The 17,021-nt window shown below is 32.5% G+C and overlaps 1 protein-coding gene across 2 annotated transcripts; it reads left to right on the top strand.

The window, feature by feature from the left end:
- Positions 1 to 2,205: 2,205 nt before the first annotated feature.
- On the top strand, positions 2,206 to 9,191 carry LOC142609330 (uncharacterized). 2 transcript variants are annotated; one of them, XM_075780901.1, is made up of 10 exons: positions 2,207 to 2,721; positions 2,984 to 3,173; positions 3,318 to 3,451; positions 3,790 to 3,902; positions 3,986 to 4,109; positions 4,460 to 4,615; positions 7,960 to 8,115; positions 8,196 to 8,275; positions 8,393 to 8,442; positions 8,852 to 9,191. In XM_075780901.1, exons 1-10 carry the CDS (start codon positions 2,341 to 2,343, stop codon positions 8,986 to 8,988), a joined length of 1,521 nt encoding a protein of 506 aa, XP_075637016.1. In that variant the 5' UTR covers positions 2,207 to 2,340; the 3' UTR covers positions 8,989 to 9,191. The 2 variants fall into 2 exon arrangements, with proteins under 2 accessions (XP_075637017.1, XP_075637016.1); XM_075780902.1 differs by lacking the exon at positions 8,393 to 8,442 and having other exon boundaries at positions 2,206 to 2,721.
- The last annotated feature ends 7,830 nt before the right edge of the window (positions 9,192 to 17,021 follow it).

Raw genomic sequence — 17,021 nt, 5'->3', positions numbered from 1 at the left:
TTTCAAGTTCAAGTGTTAAAGTCATGCAAGTCTGTCCAAGAATCAAGTAATGAATTTCTGGTTTTTAAAACTTGACAACTAGCTCAACAGCTAGTATCTGTCGAGATTTAAAAAGCTGTCTAAGCCCGAAGCTTGATAGCTACTCAACAAATAGGGTACCTATCGAGAATTATGAAAATCAGATTTTTAATTTTGATTTCATTCCAATCTGTGAGTATATGTTTGGGCTTTCTTTTCTCACAACCCTAAACATATATAAGGATTATTTTAAGGGCCGTCACAAAAGAGCACAGTTGCACAAGCGTGAAGTAAAGAGTTATTCATACAAATTGTGACCGGAAAATAAGGTACCTATCGAGAATTATGAAAATCAGATTTTCAGTTTTGATTTCATTCCAATCCGTGAGTATATGTTTGGACTTTCTTTTCTCATAACCCTAAACATATATAAGGATTATTTTAAGGGCCGTCACAAAAGAGCACAGTTGCACAAGTGTGAAGTAAAGAGTTGTTCATACAAATTGTGTTTGTACGTCTTGAAGAAGCTACTGTGTTTGTACACCATATGGCTTTGTGACCAAGCAACTTCTTGATCTTCATCTTGTGATGAACTGAAGAACTTTGCAGCCAACATCCTTCTCAAACTGGTGATCAAGACGCGTACTGGGATCCACGCATCTATTGGGTAGTCATGTACTGAGAGCCGTGCATTAAAATGAGAGATTGTCACTACTGAACAAGTCCAATTGAGGATTGGGGTAAGGGTTTAACTGTAAGTTGGTATAAGGTACTGAGATTCTTTTACTTGTAACTGCTTGTTGTGATAATAGTGAATTCTCGGGAGTTGTGACCTTAAAATCATCTGGTGGGGTTTTTGTCTCGGAGGTTTTTCCCATTCATAAACAAATCACCATGTCAACTTTATTTTCCGTTGCATTTTATTTTAGTTGGTGATTTGTTTGTGCTATCACGTACATTGCATGTAATTTGATTAATTAATAAACTTGGATAATTAATCAATTAATTCATCACAAGAGGTCAATACATTTTTGGCTTATCAGATGATATTTTGCTAATGTCTATTATACCATAGCAAATTTTTTATTGAAAACATGACATTTTTATTAAGGGTGTGGATTTTTGACTAATTATTTATATTTTTATGATAAAAATTGTGCTTAATTTTAAATACATCTGTGGGTATATATGCATGGTTACTTGCCAGTTTATATATATATGTGTGTGTGTGTGTAGCTTAACAAGTGTGTGTGTGGCTTAACAAATGTGTAATTTTTACGTTAGGTATAATATGAACCTATATATGTGTGTAATTGTAGTTTTTTATTGTATCGTGCATATGCACGGATTATTCACTAGTTTCTAATAAACTAGTTTCTAATAATGACATTGAGGCACTTTGCACAAACAACCTAGTGTTGTATTTCAAGTTTGCTAATTAAATTCGAAAAATTATTTTCTCTTATAAAATAGGAAAACAAGAATTAAATCTAGGTTTTCTTTCATGATAAAATAGAACAATGCTAATGAATTACAATAGTCTTAATTTATAGAAAAATGATATGCTTACAATATTTTCATAACAAATTAATATTAGATGACAGGTTGTTATTGGTGGGAAAAAAATAATTTCCATGGTGAGTTCAAATTGAAACTAGTAACAACCTGTCACCTAAAATTTATTGTAAAAATATTATAGGTGTCAGTTCTCTACCTTTAAGCCATTGGGTTGCTTTAATATCTCAAAAATAGATTCTCCTTATTATGGAAGAATAAAACTAACACCACTAAACTACACAATTCACTTAGCTTACTCATCATTAAGTTGATTTCTATCTCAAGATGGAAGTATATTAGTTTTGTCAATCATCAAAGTTTTATTTTATAGTGGAGATGAGAATTACGCACTTTGATTTGTCAGTGATGACACGATGCCAATATGCCATCGATGTGTGATTCTTAAACTTACATAGGGGATTCCCATGCTCCTGAAACACATTCTTAAACTTACATAGGGATTCCCATGCTCGTGAAACACAAAAAAGGCTAGGGGTCCGCCCATGAGATACTTTTCTCAAAAGAGATCTGGGACCAACGTCTCTCTTATCGTTTGATAATTAGTTTCCAAGAGCCACTTCCAGATAAAAATAGTCAATAGTTCCACCATACAAGTTTTCCTATAATTCAGCCGCCTACCCTACCTTCTTGCCTTATTATTCTATACAAAGGCGTGGACTTCACACTCTTCCTAGCTAATCTCCTCTCTCTCAAGTCTCGATTTAGGAACATCCATCCTTCACTCTTTTCCTACACAACATAGAAATGGCAACTGGGTTTGTGTTTCTATGGTTTTGTTTCTTCACTTTGTTGTCATCTACAGTTTCAATAGCCAAAATCACACCTAGATTCCCTTCTTCAATCGTTCGGCCTGAGCAGCTCTCAGCTGCACTTTCTACCAAAAATCAGCTTTACAAAACCAAGTATTTCACCCAAATCCTTGACCACTTCAATTTCAATCCCAAGAGCTACCAAACGTTTCAACAAAGGTATCTCATAAATGACACGTTCTGGGGTGGTGCTCATAACAATGCTCCAATCTTCGTCTACACGGGAAATGAAGGAGATATTGAATGGTTTGCTCAGAACACAGGTTTTATGTTTGAAAAAGCACCCCATTTCAAAGCCCTTCTTGTTTTCATCGAGGTAACTTTGATTCATACTAGAGAATAGAGATTTGTTAATTATATACCAAGTCTTGAATTCTTATTCGAAATTCCATTATGTTATTGATATTCAAGAAGTCAATTACAGAAGTAACCGAGCTTTTGATTTTGGATAGAATAGAATAGAGGAAAAAGATACATATGCTGATACTAACTAATTGTTAAGGATTCATAGTTGACTCCAAAAAAGTTGAGACTAAAACATTGTGTAAAAGTGTCTTGGATAATGCTATAAATTGCAGCATAGGTTCTATGGGAAATCCATTCCATTTGGGGGTCATAAAGATGTGGCTTACAGCAATGCAAGTACACTTGGATATCTGAGCTCAACACAGGCGTTGGCAGATTATGCCACTGTGATCACTGGTCTGAAGAAAAACTTATCGGCAACCGACAGTCCTGTTGTTGTGTTTGGGGGCTCATATGGTGGAAGTAAGTAACAATCTCATCATCAGGTCCTTTTGCTTTCTTTTCCTTGGTAGAACTTTTGTCCCGATACAATTGTTTATCTGAAAAATAATGAATATTATTGGAACATAGTGGGGGGATATTAAATTGAGTTCATTGGCTTTTCAGTGCTAGCAGCATGGTTTAGATTGAAGTACCCGCATATAAGTATTGGAGCCTTGGCATCTTCTTCACCTATCCTCAATTTTGAGAATATTACATCCTCATATAGCTTCAACAACATTATCACCAAGGACTTCAGGGTCTTTCTCTTTCTCACTCGCTTTTATATTTACATTTTTGACCCAGCTAAAAGACATTAAAGATGAGATTCTAGATATGTTTCTAGGCCAAGTAATTATTTTCTTCTTCTTTTTGTATAGGAGCAAGTAATTATCTTGCTTATACATATTGTATAACAAGACAACAATAATAATGTATACATTCTGGAATTATATAAACCACCTCACATCTACTATTTGTGTATAAGGACAATCAACTCTTTTTTTTTTTTTTTGATTAATGAATAATGATAATGACAAATACTATGTAAAATAATTTGAAAAGTAAATTATCTTTTTGGTTGTATGTGAAAATTCAGAGTGAAAGTGAGAATTGTTACAAAGTGCTCAAAGGTTCATGGGATCAAATTGAAAATAAAGCAAGTCAACCTGGAGGCCTAGAAACCCTTCGTAAATCATTCAAAATATGCAAGTAAGACTCATTCCTCTCGCAATTCTAGCTTACTTTGAAAGATATTATCTTCATAGAAATTTACTTTTTTTTTTTTCCTATAGGAACTATATTAGTGCAGGTTCTTTAGAAGGTTGGCTTAATACCGCATACTTTTACACGGCCATGACAGATTATCCCACTCCTTCAAACTTCTTAACTCCTTTACCAGCTTATCCAATAAAACAGGTATATATGTACTCTTAAAAAGTAACACAACTCAATTTCTTTTTAAAAAAAATGATGCCCTGAGAATATTTGTTTAAGAAATATTTTAGAAAATTTTATGATAAAAGAAAAAAGTAATTTATTTTTTTAATAGTTTTTTATTTTTCAATGAAAACGGTATCAAAATTTTTCTAAAATGATCTATTAACAAATATACGACTGGCAATATATTATTATTTTTTCATGTTAATATCTTTCAGTTTAGATAATTTGAGGGGGGTATAATAGACATTGACACATTTTTTACCTTGTTCTTATTATTTTTAGTTTAGCTGAGTTCTTTTTGACCTATTCTTGTGTGAATGGGACAGATGTGTAAGGCAATCGATAATCCAACGACTGGAAATGATACATTCGCAAAGTTATATGGTGCAGCTAACATCTACTATAACCATAGTGGAACTGCCACATGCTTTGATCTAGACGATGATTCTGATCCTCATGGCCTCGGAGGATGGAATTGGCAGGTATGTGATTCTATACCTGATTATACCCTTAAATCTGTGCTGTGCTACAGCCCAGACTATATATATATATATATATAAAATCTTTATAATTTTTAAATTATTATTTGCCTATGAGAATATAACTAATCACCCAAACAACTATCCAAGAAAAATAAAACATTCTTTCGGTTCATTGTGAAAAAATTAAAAGGTGTTTGGTAGAGTAGTTTGAGATGAGATTTTGTAGTTTTTTAAAATACGTGTGAATGAAAAAATATGTGAAAATATGTATAATATTGTTTAAAATGTAAAAATGTGAGTTTGAAATGCTAAACTAAACAGGCCCTGAGTATTAGTATAGTTTTAATGATTGATAGTTGAATTGATAGAAGCATGAATTGATTAGTTTTCACTTTTCATTTGAGTAAAAGTTTTAGCTAATGAAATCAATTGAACTGTTTTTTTTTTTTTTTCTTTTTTACAAAATTCCACCTCACAATAGTTTCTTTGACCATACATGCTTTATTTTTATATATTTCTTTACATATTTTAAGATTACAGATATCATTTAATAAGTAAATGTTATTATATAGCTCAAAACCCAAAAAGGCTCATATGATCAGATTTTCATGTCTCATACATGAAATCTCACATGTTATAGAATCTAGTTCTTTTTTTTGGCCGTTAAAAAGCTTTGAAAGTAAAGTTAATTGAGATATGAAATATGATAAAATTGTTTTCCTTGCCATATTTAGTCTGTGCCATAGCTCAAAAAAGTAAATATTAATAGCAAAAAATGAAATTACCAAAATAATAATCTGTCATGTATAATGCTATAGAATCAAATTCGAGTTTCAAAACCACCATACGCCTTAATGCAATGGTCACTCTACAAGTATAAAGGCTTGTAGGGTGTGGGGGGCAAGGAAGAAGGAACTTCACACATATACAATTATATACTTAAATTAAGTTAGAGTAAAATTTCTATTTTATATATATATATATATATTCGAGTTTCAAACACCTGCATCTCACATGCAAAATCTGTCATGTAAGGGGAAATAAGATCCTTGAACAAAATGATACTCTCTAAATTGTGATAATGTCATAAGGTTAGAATAACACAATTTTTTTTTATTAAATTATGTATTTGGTCTCTAACTTTTAGATTGTGTGTCGATCTAGTCCTTCACTTTTTAAATGTGTCAATTTAGTCTCTAAATTTTTAGTGTTATATCAAAATAGTCTTTATAGTTAAGTTTTAGATGAAAAATTCCAACGTGACTAATGACCCTAATACAATATACTCTCTCTTTTTTTTTGCCATATAAACTAATATATGTATCGTCACATCAGCATTACATTAAAATAAAATTTGATAACTTAGTAATTACTCATCCAAATCTATTGTCACCCTTTTTCAGATTCTTTGTCACACTTCTAACAACAATAACACTAGTAATGATAAATGATATCAGGGGGAGGGGGAGAGGGAGAGGGGGGGGGGAATGCAGTTTCATTTTCAAGAACCTTTTCTTTTTCTTTTTTTCTTTAAAATCAGATTGTGATTTGTGGTCACTTTGAGAATATTCCCTTGCAGACTGGTAAATATTTTACTCTTTTCAAAATGTTGTCTTCCTAAATTTTTAATTTTTAATTTTTTTTGTTTAAATGGAGAGGTATGACTTATGAGTCGTATGACTTACTATAATAAGAATGGATATTTGATTTAAATAAGTATTATTACGATGCAAACTATGATGAATCAGACCACGTCCACCGAAAAAGGAAGCTCTTCAACCCACTAAAGAGGAAACACTTTCGTAAGTTTGAATCAAAAAATCTTTACTAATAAAGAGAGCATGTGAATTGTGAGAGTATCCAAGAAAAGCATGTGCCTCACTTGCAAAAGTTGAACTTTACCATTATTTATACCTGGTAATTACCATTATCTCTTTGGACCTATAGGGCCATAGGCTATAGAATATTAGTTTTACTCCTGAGATTTTGTATAGAAAAATGATAAAGTACTAACTTTTTTTATAACTTTTTCAATTTTTTATAAATTTTTTTAAAAATAGATGGTCAATGTGCTCTATTATTATTGAGATAATTACAATATGCTGCTAACATTTTTTCCCCCGAATGTCCAGGCATTTTTTTTATATGAAAATGTGTTAATTCAGTTACAAAACTTTTAGCATTATTATCATTTTTTAATTTGATAATTACAACTAGCGGTGAATTGAGCTACAAAACCTTTTTCCTCTAACTTCTTACTAGGCAAAACTTAGGTACAGTACTTTAGGTGCTGTTCTTTAAGTTTTCTTCTAAAAATTCAGCTATGTTACTACTTCATTAAAAAATACGCTTCCATCCCATGAAAAAAAATATTCACGTAACAAAATTTAAAGAACCTAAAAAACAGCATCTAAGTAAATTTTGTCCTCTCTTAGTAAGCTATAGCACTGCCGGGCAGGCAGTGTCGGCAATTGGCATCCAATACAAAGTAGTGCATATGAAATTATGAATTGGGGAAGGAAACATTGTTTGACCATTTTTCTCGGGATGTTCAAACATTGTTTAAAATTGTGTGTCATAGTTTTGCAAATAACATTGGAGGATGATCTTCAGTCTTGATTTACCTTCTAAAAGTTTTTGGGCAAATAACATTATTCCATGATTCCAAGTCTCTTGGACTCAAATTCTCTCTAATAAGTAATTGACCTTAAGGCTCTTTTATTTAATAACCCAAAAAGACCGGCACCTTTCTTCTTGGGCTTTGTTTTGGGGATGAAGATAACCCATAGATCAAACCAGGTCTGGGCTCAAGGATTTTGAGGGGAGTAACAAAGTTGGCAATTCCATTTTACAACTGTTTGTTAATGAGATTAAATTCGGTAAAGATACGGTGTAAAACCTATATTTTATCATTTCAATCCTAATATACCACATAATCTTATTATATATTTAGGAATAAGCATAACTACATCCAATTAATTCTAATACTCATATATAAATTTAACCAAATTAAAAATTTACTGAGATATTATTAGGTATAGTAGAATGTATTGAATTTTAAATAAATGTTGATGTGCCAAGCTCTTATTTGATGGTGTAAAATATAGGTTTTACATCTCATCCTTACCAAATTCAGACTCTTTGTTTATTAGAACAAAAAATTTAAATACTAATCTATTATGGCATTTTAATAACTTTTTTTTAGAATAAAACCTATTTGTTTATTGTAACTTCTTTCGGTTTTTTTCTAATTAAAGATAATTTTTTACTCATAAAAAAAATCACAATCAAAATGTGCTGAAGTAATAAAGAATAAATCAATCTAATTATGAGATTTTGTGCAGGCATGTACGGAGATGATAATGCCATTGGGTGGAAACAATAAAGAGAGCATATTCCCAGAGTCTCATTGGAACTATGATAATCGTGTCACTTTTTGCAAATTGAACTACGGCGTTATACCTAGACCTGATTGGATTACTACTGAGTTTGGTGGTCATGTGGGTATATCATTTCTCATGTTGTCTCATCATTGATTATTTTTCATGCTTGAAACATTTTTTATGTCTATTTTATCCAGGATATCAAGAGGGTTTTGAAAAGGTTTGGGAGCAACATTATCTTCTTTAATGGATTAAGGGACCCTTGGAGTGGAGGAGGGTATGATCTCTCTCAATTCTTTCACTCTCTTTCTTCATTCTGATTTGGTCGAGGTAACTTGATAAAGTTCAAAAAATATGTTTATATACTTGAAAAATCTCTTCGCGGTTTTGGTAGGGTGCTCAAGAATATATCCAAGAGCATAGTTGCTATCGTTGCAAAAGAAGGTTTGTAATCCTTTTTATTAATTTTAAAAAAACATAAATATATAAAAGTATATTTTATTGTTATGGTATCATACATGTCCAATTGCGACCTTGCATGTTGAGATAGAATAAAATAAGTATTTACTTTTTGCGTCATTCAAAAACAAAATTGTTATAATTTTGCTCTTAATTTCAAAGAAAAATGTTTTAAATGCGCTTGTTACACGTATTGTACAGATGCATTTTTTTGAATTAAAATTGTGACTTGAAGTCCTGATTTCCAACCCATAAATCATGACTTCAAGAGCAAGTTACTATTTTTGTACAAAAGTGGTGTGTTGGAAAAGAGATTGCATCATACACTAGAGCATCTTCTACTCTGTTTGATGTGCTTTTTAGCTGATGGTTTTTTATTGGATTTTACTAATAGGGGCTCACCACGTGGACCTAAGGTTCTCTACTAAAGAAGATCCAGAATGGCTTAAAGATGTGAGAAAACAAGAAGTCAATATCATTGCAAAATGGATCGCACAGTATTACGATGACTTGGCCCATCTCTCCTCCTAGAGTTCAAGATCAGATCCTTTTTCCAATAATTGAAGGTCTTAGCTTAAGAAGCTAATGTCTAAGCTTTTTTATTTTTCTTGGATCAAAGGGAAAATTGTTTCTTTTACATGATACTATACACGGTTAGGCTAGCCATACACCACTTTGTTACTTTAATTAATAAATTCTTATATTAAATTATAATGAAGGATTTTATTGAACAATTTCCATGGTGTTATCTACATTTATCATTGGCTAGTGTGCACTCTTATTTTCAGAAAAGCCACTCTAAACCCCATTTATTCTTAGAAATCCTTTCTTGTCCACCCTATATGACAACAAACACTTTATTACTATTAAACACAAAACCCTAGTTCATAAGATCATCAACTCAACACCAATCCTTCAATGGCCAATAAGGAGAATCAAAGCACAATTCCCTCTTAGGTACCAAGAAGGAAATTTGTCACACCTCCAACCCAACAAATATGCTAAGCATGTGACAATGACTACACACTTATAAAATTATCACTTTGCACACGTGCAAGACCTTCTTATAGAATAGTAACTATCCTCAATGAATATTATATTAAATAAAATCCAAAATTATCTTCAATAACTCAATTGCCAAAAATCTCTATCGTCTTAATTAAAACAAAAATCCAAACCTCAAGTGCATAAGATACTAACCAAAATTTTTTTTTCTAAATACTACAAGTCCAATCTTATTCCGAAATTCCTATGTACCTCTCATGCGCATGAATAATCTGAAATTGAAAGGGAAAAATGGGGTGAGCTTGACCCATTTCTTGCACTAGAGGTTGAGAACAGTGTGTTTTCCTAATAATTGAAGGTCAATTGGCCTACAAGCCTAATTAATGTAAAGGCCTAAATGTTATTTGAATTGCTTGTCCTGTGCTACAAAACCAAAAGTGCCACTGCCAGATGTTTCAATATTAGTACCAAAAAAGTTAATCAAAATGCTGTGTATTATTCTCAAGCTAGTGATGCTATTTTCAGTTTGGTAGTTGGTAGATTTCTTTGTAGGGGATTTTTCCAGTTTTATCTCGGATTCGTTTAAGTAACATCTGGGCGGGCTTTTATATGGACTAGACTTTATCTAGTATCTATGCTACTAAGTACTAGTAGTTTATAAATCTTTAAGAGGCCCAACCCATCCAATGATATGTCCAGGTCTTTAGTCTCTACAGAAGGTACCTTGGCCCAAATTCTGTGCGAAAATAAATGAATATTAAAATACACAATCTTACCTTCCACCTGCTATTTAGACTTACACACGTTATGTAGGGTAGAGTGATACTATAATCATGCCCAAATAAGAAAATCACACGAGTTGTCCTCTTCTACCCATTTTTCTATAACCAAAAAAAGAAAAGAAAAGAGAATTATACATATCATATGGATCACCCTATTTTCATATAAGAAAGGCGAAGGACTAAAAAGTAAAGGACAAAGAATTGGGTTCTAACTAAAATACGAGTAAAAGACTTCTTCTTCCCCCCCCCCCAAAAAAAAAAAAGAAAGATTTTTCCTGTGGTCAACAAATGTTATCCTTTTCAAGGAGCTAGACTTTTATAATTCTTCTCTTTATAGTTTTATTTTCATGTTCTCATCAATATACCTCATAAATTCTTGCTGATCTATATATCAAATATTACCTTTTGGGGAGGGCACCTGAGATACCTGCCTAAGAAAGTTATCCAACATATCAGCATTGATTTTGTTCTAGTTTGAAAAAATTGAATATCCAAGTCAATTAGTGGCATGTTGGAGCTGTCGATTTCAAAGTTAATCTGAAGAAATTTGATCGTACCTCCATTAAACTAGCATTGCTGAGAGCATCAATGCCGTGGTGGTGATCCATGAGCCTAAGTCTCTGAGAAATCGACGGCGTTTGCCTCCGACGACTTCCAGTTCCAGACCGATCCAGTCTCTACAAAACGCAGCGTTCAATAACAAATTTTTTCAAAAAGAAGCAAAAGAATCTACAGGAGAAGAAGATCGCGAACCTCAGAAACGGGACTGTGAGACGGATCGGACAAATGTGGCAGCAGAGAGCTGGAGTGCACCGACCGAGCGATTGGTTCTGGTGCTGATGCTTGGTTCTGAGGTCACTTGGCTTGGGCGAGTCCAAGGCACCACGCAATGTCACTGGCGTAGCTACTATTATTATTATTATTATTAGATAAATGATATGTTCATAATATTTTTACAATATTTTTATAACAAATTCTAAGTGACAGGTTGTTACTAGTTGTTATTGTTGGGGCAAAAAAGTAATCTTAGTATTAAGTTCAAATTTGAACCAATAACAATTTACCACTTGTGATTTATAGTGAAAATGTTGTAAAAATATTGTGGAAGTAGCATCACTATTATTATTACAATAGATTTTTAGAGTAAGTTAAATGAGGAAAATATGGGATTTGTAATTTTTTGAAAAAAAAATTATGCTTTTTTTATAATTTTTTTTAAAAATCATGTTAAAATATACACACACTACTTCATGTTATTTTCAGAATACAAATTTTATGTACCACATTTTGTGTTCCAGTTTATGTTTCACTAATTACAATTTGTTATGTATTTTTTTTTTCCATTTTAAACTTTAACTATTTTATAAGGAAAATTAAATAAATACATAACAAATTATGATTGGTGGAACATAATGAAATATAATGAAAATGTATGACCAAATTACTTCTTCTCCAAAAAAAAAAACTTGTAAAAGCATTTACATTCGGTAATGCAAAAAAAAAGAAAGTACTTTGTATTACTAAATCATATCTCATTATATTCTCTTACCGCTAATTTTTTTTATTCGTTCTATATGTTTTGTGAGATTAAAGTAATTAAGGGTGGAATAAAATAATTTAAATAATAGTAGTGTTTAAGACATGCACATTATTAGTTATAGTGGACATCTATTTTTAGATGTTATTAAAGCAAAATAGAAAATTTTAAACAATATTACATTATTGGTGTAGACGACTAAATTCTTAGTTCGAAATAAATCAAACAAGTAAAATAGTTTCACAAATGCGAATTTGTATTGATAAATGTGTGGTACAATTCTCAGTGATTACAAAAGAGTGATCTTCTATTTCGATTTTCTTGAAAGATTTGTTAATTGGAATTGTGGTAATGTGATTTTGATTCGAACATCGAATGTACTTCAATTTGGCTGAAGAATGGATCGAAGATCCTTGAAATGTAATTACAATGAATCTCTGGTTATGAGCTTGTTAGAAATTCTTTGGTCTTTGTGTTCTTTGTGTTCTTGATACATTCTTTGTGTTCTTGGCGTTCTTCGTCTTTGAAGGTTTGTGGTGGAAGTTCTTCGGTGTTTTAGAGGCTTGATTCCGTAGAGCTTCGTTGATTTATGGTGTGTTGAGGTTCCTGGAGGCTTTTGAGCTTGATTCCAGTGAACTTTGAGATTTAGGATATGATTTAGATGATTCCTCTTCGATTTTTCTTCGTATTTGAAGGTTTGTGGTGGAAGTTCTTCGGGGCTTTGGAGGCTTGAATCCATAGAGCTTCACCAATTTGTGGTTTGTTGAGGTTTCTGGAGGCTTTTGAGCTTGATTCTAGTGAACTTTAAGATTTAGACAAGTAGTTTGGATGATTCTGCTTCGAATGTTCTTTGTATTCGAGGTTGAAGTTCTTGAAGCTCCTGGAGGCTTTGGGGTTTGATTCCGGCAGAGTTTTTGGATTTCTGAACTCACGATATCTTGTTCTGTGTGTCCCCTAAATGTCTTAGGAAGACTTCTATTTATAGGAGTTTGGAGGTGGGTGAGCGACACGTGGCGGAGTCTAATTAGTGACACATGTCACAGCTTGATTGGTCCGCTTATGTCATCGCTTACACGTGCTGGATTGCTTGTGTCATCGCTTACACATACAGGGCTGCTTGTGTCATCGCTTACGCATGCTGATGCGTTTCATGCCTCTATTTCAATGACACTTGGCAAATTTCTATTGGTTTCTGAATAGTGATAGCAAAACCTAGCAGCAGTACGTGACGCTTTGTAATTGATTGTATTTTGTAGACTTGGTAGTATGATGTGTCAGCTTGTGATAGGTCGAGAATTTTCCCTCTCTACAATTGGGTGTGAATCTTTTTGTGGATTTGATACTATAGTACAATCTAAAAGGGGAGTTTTGTTACAAACTTGTTAGAATTAGGTTTATAGCCAAATTTTGTCCAATAAAAAATGGATAAAAATGAATTTTGCATCACCAAATGCTAATACTCTTTTTTTTTTTTTTTACTGAGCAAATGCTAATACTCTAATATGATAAAGTTTTAGCTAAAATTAAATCTTGAATTAGTTTGAATTTTGGTAAGGAAATCTAGATGGATTAAGGAAAGTGATTCTTTCCATTTGAAAGGGATCCATTTCATGATTAGAATTAAAATTTTCAAATATGAAAATGTACTACCAATTATTTTCAATTAGATTTTTATACTTAAATTAATTTTTAGTTTTCATTTTTCTTATATAAAAAATAATTTTAAGTTTTAGTAAGAAACTCTGAATGGGTTAAGAAAAATGATTCTTTTCATTTGAAATTGACTAATTTCATGATTTAGGTTAAACTTTAGAAACTTACAGGTATACAAACTATCACGTTATTTTAAATGACATGACAATGTGTGTATTGCTATAGCTACATAATTCTAGCTATATATAAGATGTAAAATTATTAATTATGTTTTGGACCTAATTTTCCTTCAAATAATTTATAACGTCTGAATATAAATTATAAGAAAATTGTATTGTTTAGGATTCAAAAAAAGAAAAGAAAATTGTATTGTTTATAAATTATGGGCATTAGTAGCAAGTTACCAATAATAAGGTAAGGGGTGAATATAGGTAACCAAAACCAAAAATTACCCTAAAAGTTGCTTACGTTAGAGGAAAATTATTAGTTACTCCTGAAATACCATTAATGCGTACTTTCTCCTCTCACATAAATAGTGGGTTCTACCATGAATTTAATTAGTAAAATTCACCATTCATGTGAGATGAGGAAATACGCATTTATAATATTCTGGAAGTACACAATAATTTTGCACTGTTAGATTACCCATTTATACTCCAAAATGAGAGATCTGCTTGAATAGCTTCTTATTTCTAGGGAATATTATTTATTTCCCAAATCATAATTTTATTGTTTCTGTATCTTGGTAACTGTAATAAAAAATTTTAAAAAAAGTTGGTGCTTTGAAAGTGAAGAAATGGCTGAAATGAACAGGTAGTTAGCTAAAATTAAAAAAAACAAAAAGTTTTTATCTTAGACTAGAGAGGAATTTTATAAGCTCAGAGATGCGGTTAGAAAATTATTTTATATTGAATGATATCATGTCATGCGTATTAAAATTTAATTAATGAAAAATATGTGTGCAAAAATAACCATATATTAACACATAATTTTCATTTGTTAGTAGATTAGTTTTTTTTTTTAATATATCTTAAGCCAATTGAATTTTGATATCATTAACATAGTATTATTCGATACTAAATACGTTCTTTTTGCGGGTGACAGAGACATTTCTCTTCTCACCGGTTATGGGAACGCTGCTTTTTAGTTTTTAGAGACAAGTTGATCTTAACATGGGACCACAGGTTCGTAGTCAAGTCATCAAAGTCCAAAGACAAAAGGCGAGGAAGAGCCAGAATGTCCCCATCCAAACAAGCGCCAATCTCAGGAACTTAAAACTAATGTCAGGGATCAACATCTGTCCTTTTAAAAACTAAAACTTAAAACTAATGTCAAACTCACTTTTTATGTATTTTTAGGAAAGAAGGAATTTATGATCTTTAGAGTGTCATATAAACAAAACAAAACAACATATATTATACCTATGGTATCATAGTAGGACGTTTACCCCATAGTGTTTTGCTTTATGATGCATTTTTGCTAACTTTAATAGAATTTAATGATTTAACAAGTGTTAACAACATCCATTGAAAAAGAATTTAAAAGAAAAAAAAATTGATCTACCTTAAATCTTATGCATAGTAAACATACACAAACCCAAATAAGGATTGAAGGAGAAAATCAAAGAGGACACCAAAAATGTGAGAGTAAAATGATTTTTTTTCTTCTTCAATTCTTTCTCTATATATGATATGTTGGCACTGTAACATCATTATACTTATTTAAAATTAGTAAAAATGTTCTATAAAGCAAAACACAAAAGAGGAAAGTGTCCCAAAATAAACCGCAAAGTATTCCATGTTTTAATAATATAACACAATGCAAGTAAATTGTGTATGTGTGAGAAAGAAAGGGAGTAAAATCCATTACTAGCAATCAAATTTATACAATTTAGTGGTAAGATTGTTAGAGTAATCATCGCTTTGTCTCTTTTAGGAAAATAGGTTTGAATATGACATTTTTAGTTGTAGGGGTGTGCATGGATTAGATGTGAAATCTTTTTCAACTAAATTTGATCTCTTTTGGTTGAAAAATCTCTGTGGTGGGCCTTTTTGTGTTGTTGGGCTTTAGTCTCTTATGTTGTACTGCGGCCCGTGATTCTGAGGTAAGGGAGTTGGAGCTGGCTTAAATGAAATACACTTTAGGCCAGTTTGTGTACAAGTTGAGTCATCCCAATATAGACGCGCCCTGGCAAGGGTATTGAGTGTACAGTGTGCCCACGGTAAGAACAACTATTACGGATATTATAGTAAGAAATATAGTATGGCAGAATAATTATAATACTAGACAAATAACATTAACGCCTAAATAAAGGGAAAAGACCTAATAAAGTTATGGCAGAATAATACAACCGTCAAAACAACACTACAGCAAACAGTTAATAACAACATAGTAAACTAATCGCTCATCAATCATAAAGAAGAACTTGTCTGCCAAGGAAATAGGCTTAGATTCTTAGCAGACGAGAATCCAAGAAGGAAACCGATCTCCAATGTGAGTAATCTCAAAGAAGGCTTTTGCTATAAAAGTTAAAGACTTTGGAAAAAGGTTTTTAATGGTTTAAATTTCAATCCTCAGTCTCCTAGAGAGTGGATCTGTCAAGAGGGAGAGAAATGTATAGTCTATGGATGCTTGTCTCTATTCCTACCACTCATGCTTCTCTTTGATTTTTGTATTTTCCTTTCTTTTCTCTCTTTTTCTTTCTTACTCTACCTTTTCTTTTTTCCTTCCCTCTATCCTTCCCAGTACTATTCACAGCTAACACTTTTTATACTATTTGCCATGGTGGAATTTACCATTTTTACCCCTTAATTGCTTTTGGCTTCTTATAGGTGTCCTTCCAAGACTACCCACTGGCCTGCCGGCTACTCAGCCACTACCATTGCTCTAAATGTGTTGGTTGCACCACTCTCGATTCCTAGACAAAATTGCTTGTCTTGTTTCTTACCTCTCTGTATTTTCACTACCCTCATCTGGATAAGGATTAAATCTCTCTATTACCTACTTCTATGGTATGCATCAAGTGGTCCCAGCCCACACTTACTTCTTTTGAATTAGATGCCCTCCCAGCAGGACATCTCTCCCCAAAGAAGTTTAAGCAGGAATCCCAAAATAGACCTCCTCTTTCTCCCCACTGTCAAACTACACCCTCTAAAACCCTTGACCCATGGCCCACTTCCTATGTATTGGCTGGGTACAAGTAGGTGGTGCCTTGGCCCTTTGTGCATGCTCCACTCCATCTAAATTTGTTTCTTTCTGGCCTTCACACCATTTCTACAGCCTCCATGTTTGTTTGATTCTGCTGTACGTTCTGGTTAGTGCTTATTTCTTGTGGCATGATGGACATATGGGCTTTTGAGCTCTTGTTCCTTGCCTTTCATGTCCTCTTTGGATTGGGTGTTGCTTGGGCAAAAGTCTTCATCTTTCTACCGAGCCCATGTTATACTTCCTTGCATCCATGGGCCTCTTGGCTATTGTTCTTGCCAGATCTTTTCATTGAGCCTACTATGGCTTTACCCTCCTTTCGCTTCATGTTACATCGTGGACTTGTAGGCTACCGTGTTAGCCCACTTCTATGTCAATTTTCT

Source organism: Castanea sativa, chromosome 9 (assembly GCF_040712315.1).
Source record: "Castanea sativa cultivar Marrone di Chiusa Pesio chromosome 9, ASM4071231v1".
NCBI lineage: Eukaryota > Viridiplantae > Streptophyta > Magnoliopsida > Fagales > Fagaceae > Castanea > Castanea sativa.
This window is presented reverse-complemented; position numbering and strand designations above follow the sequence as displayed.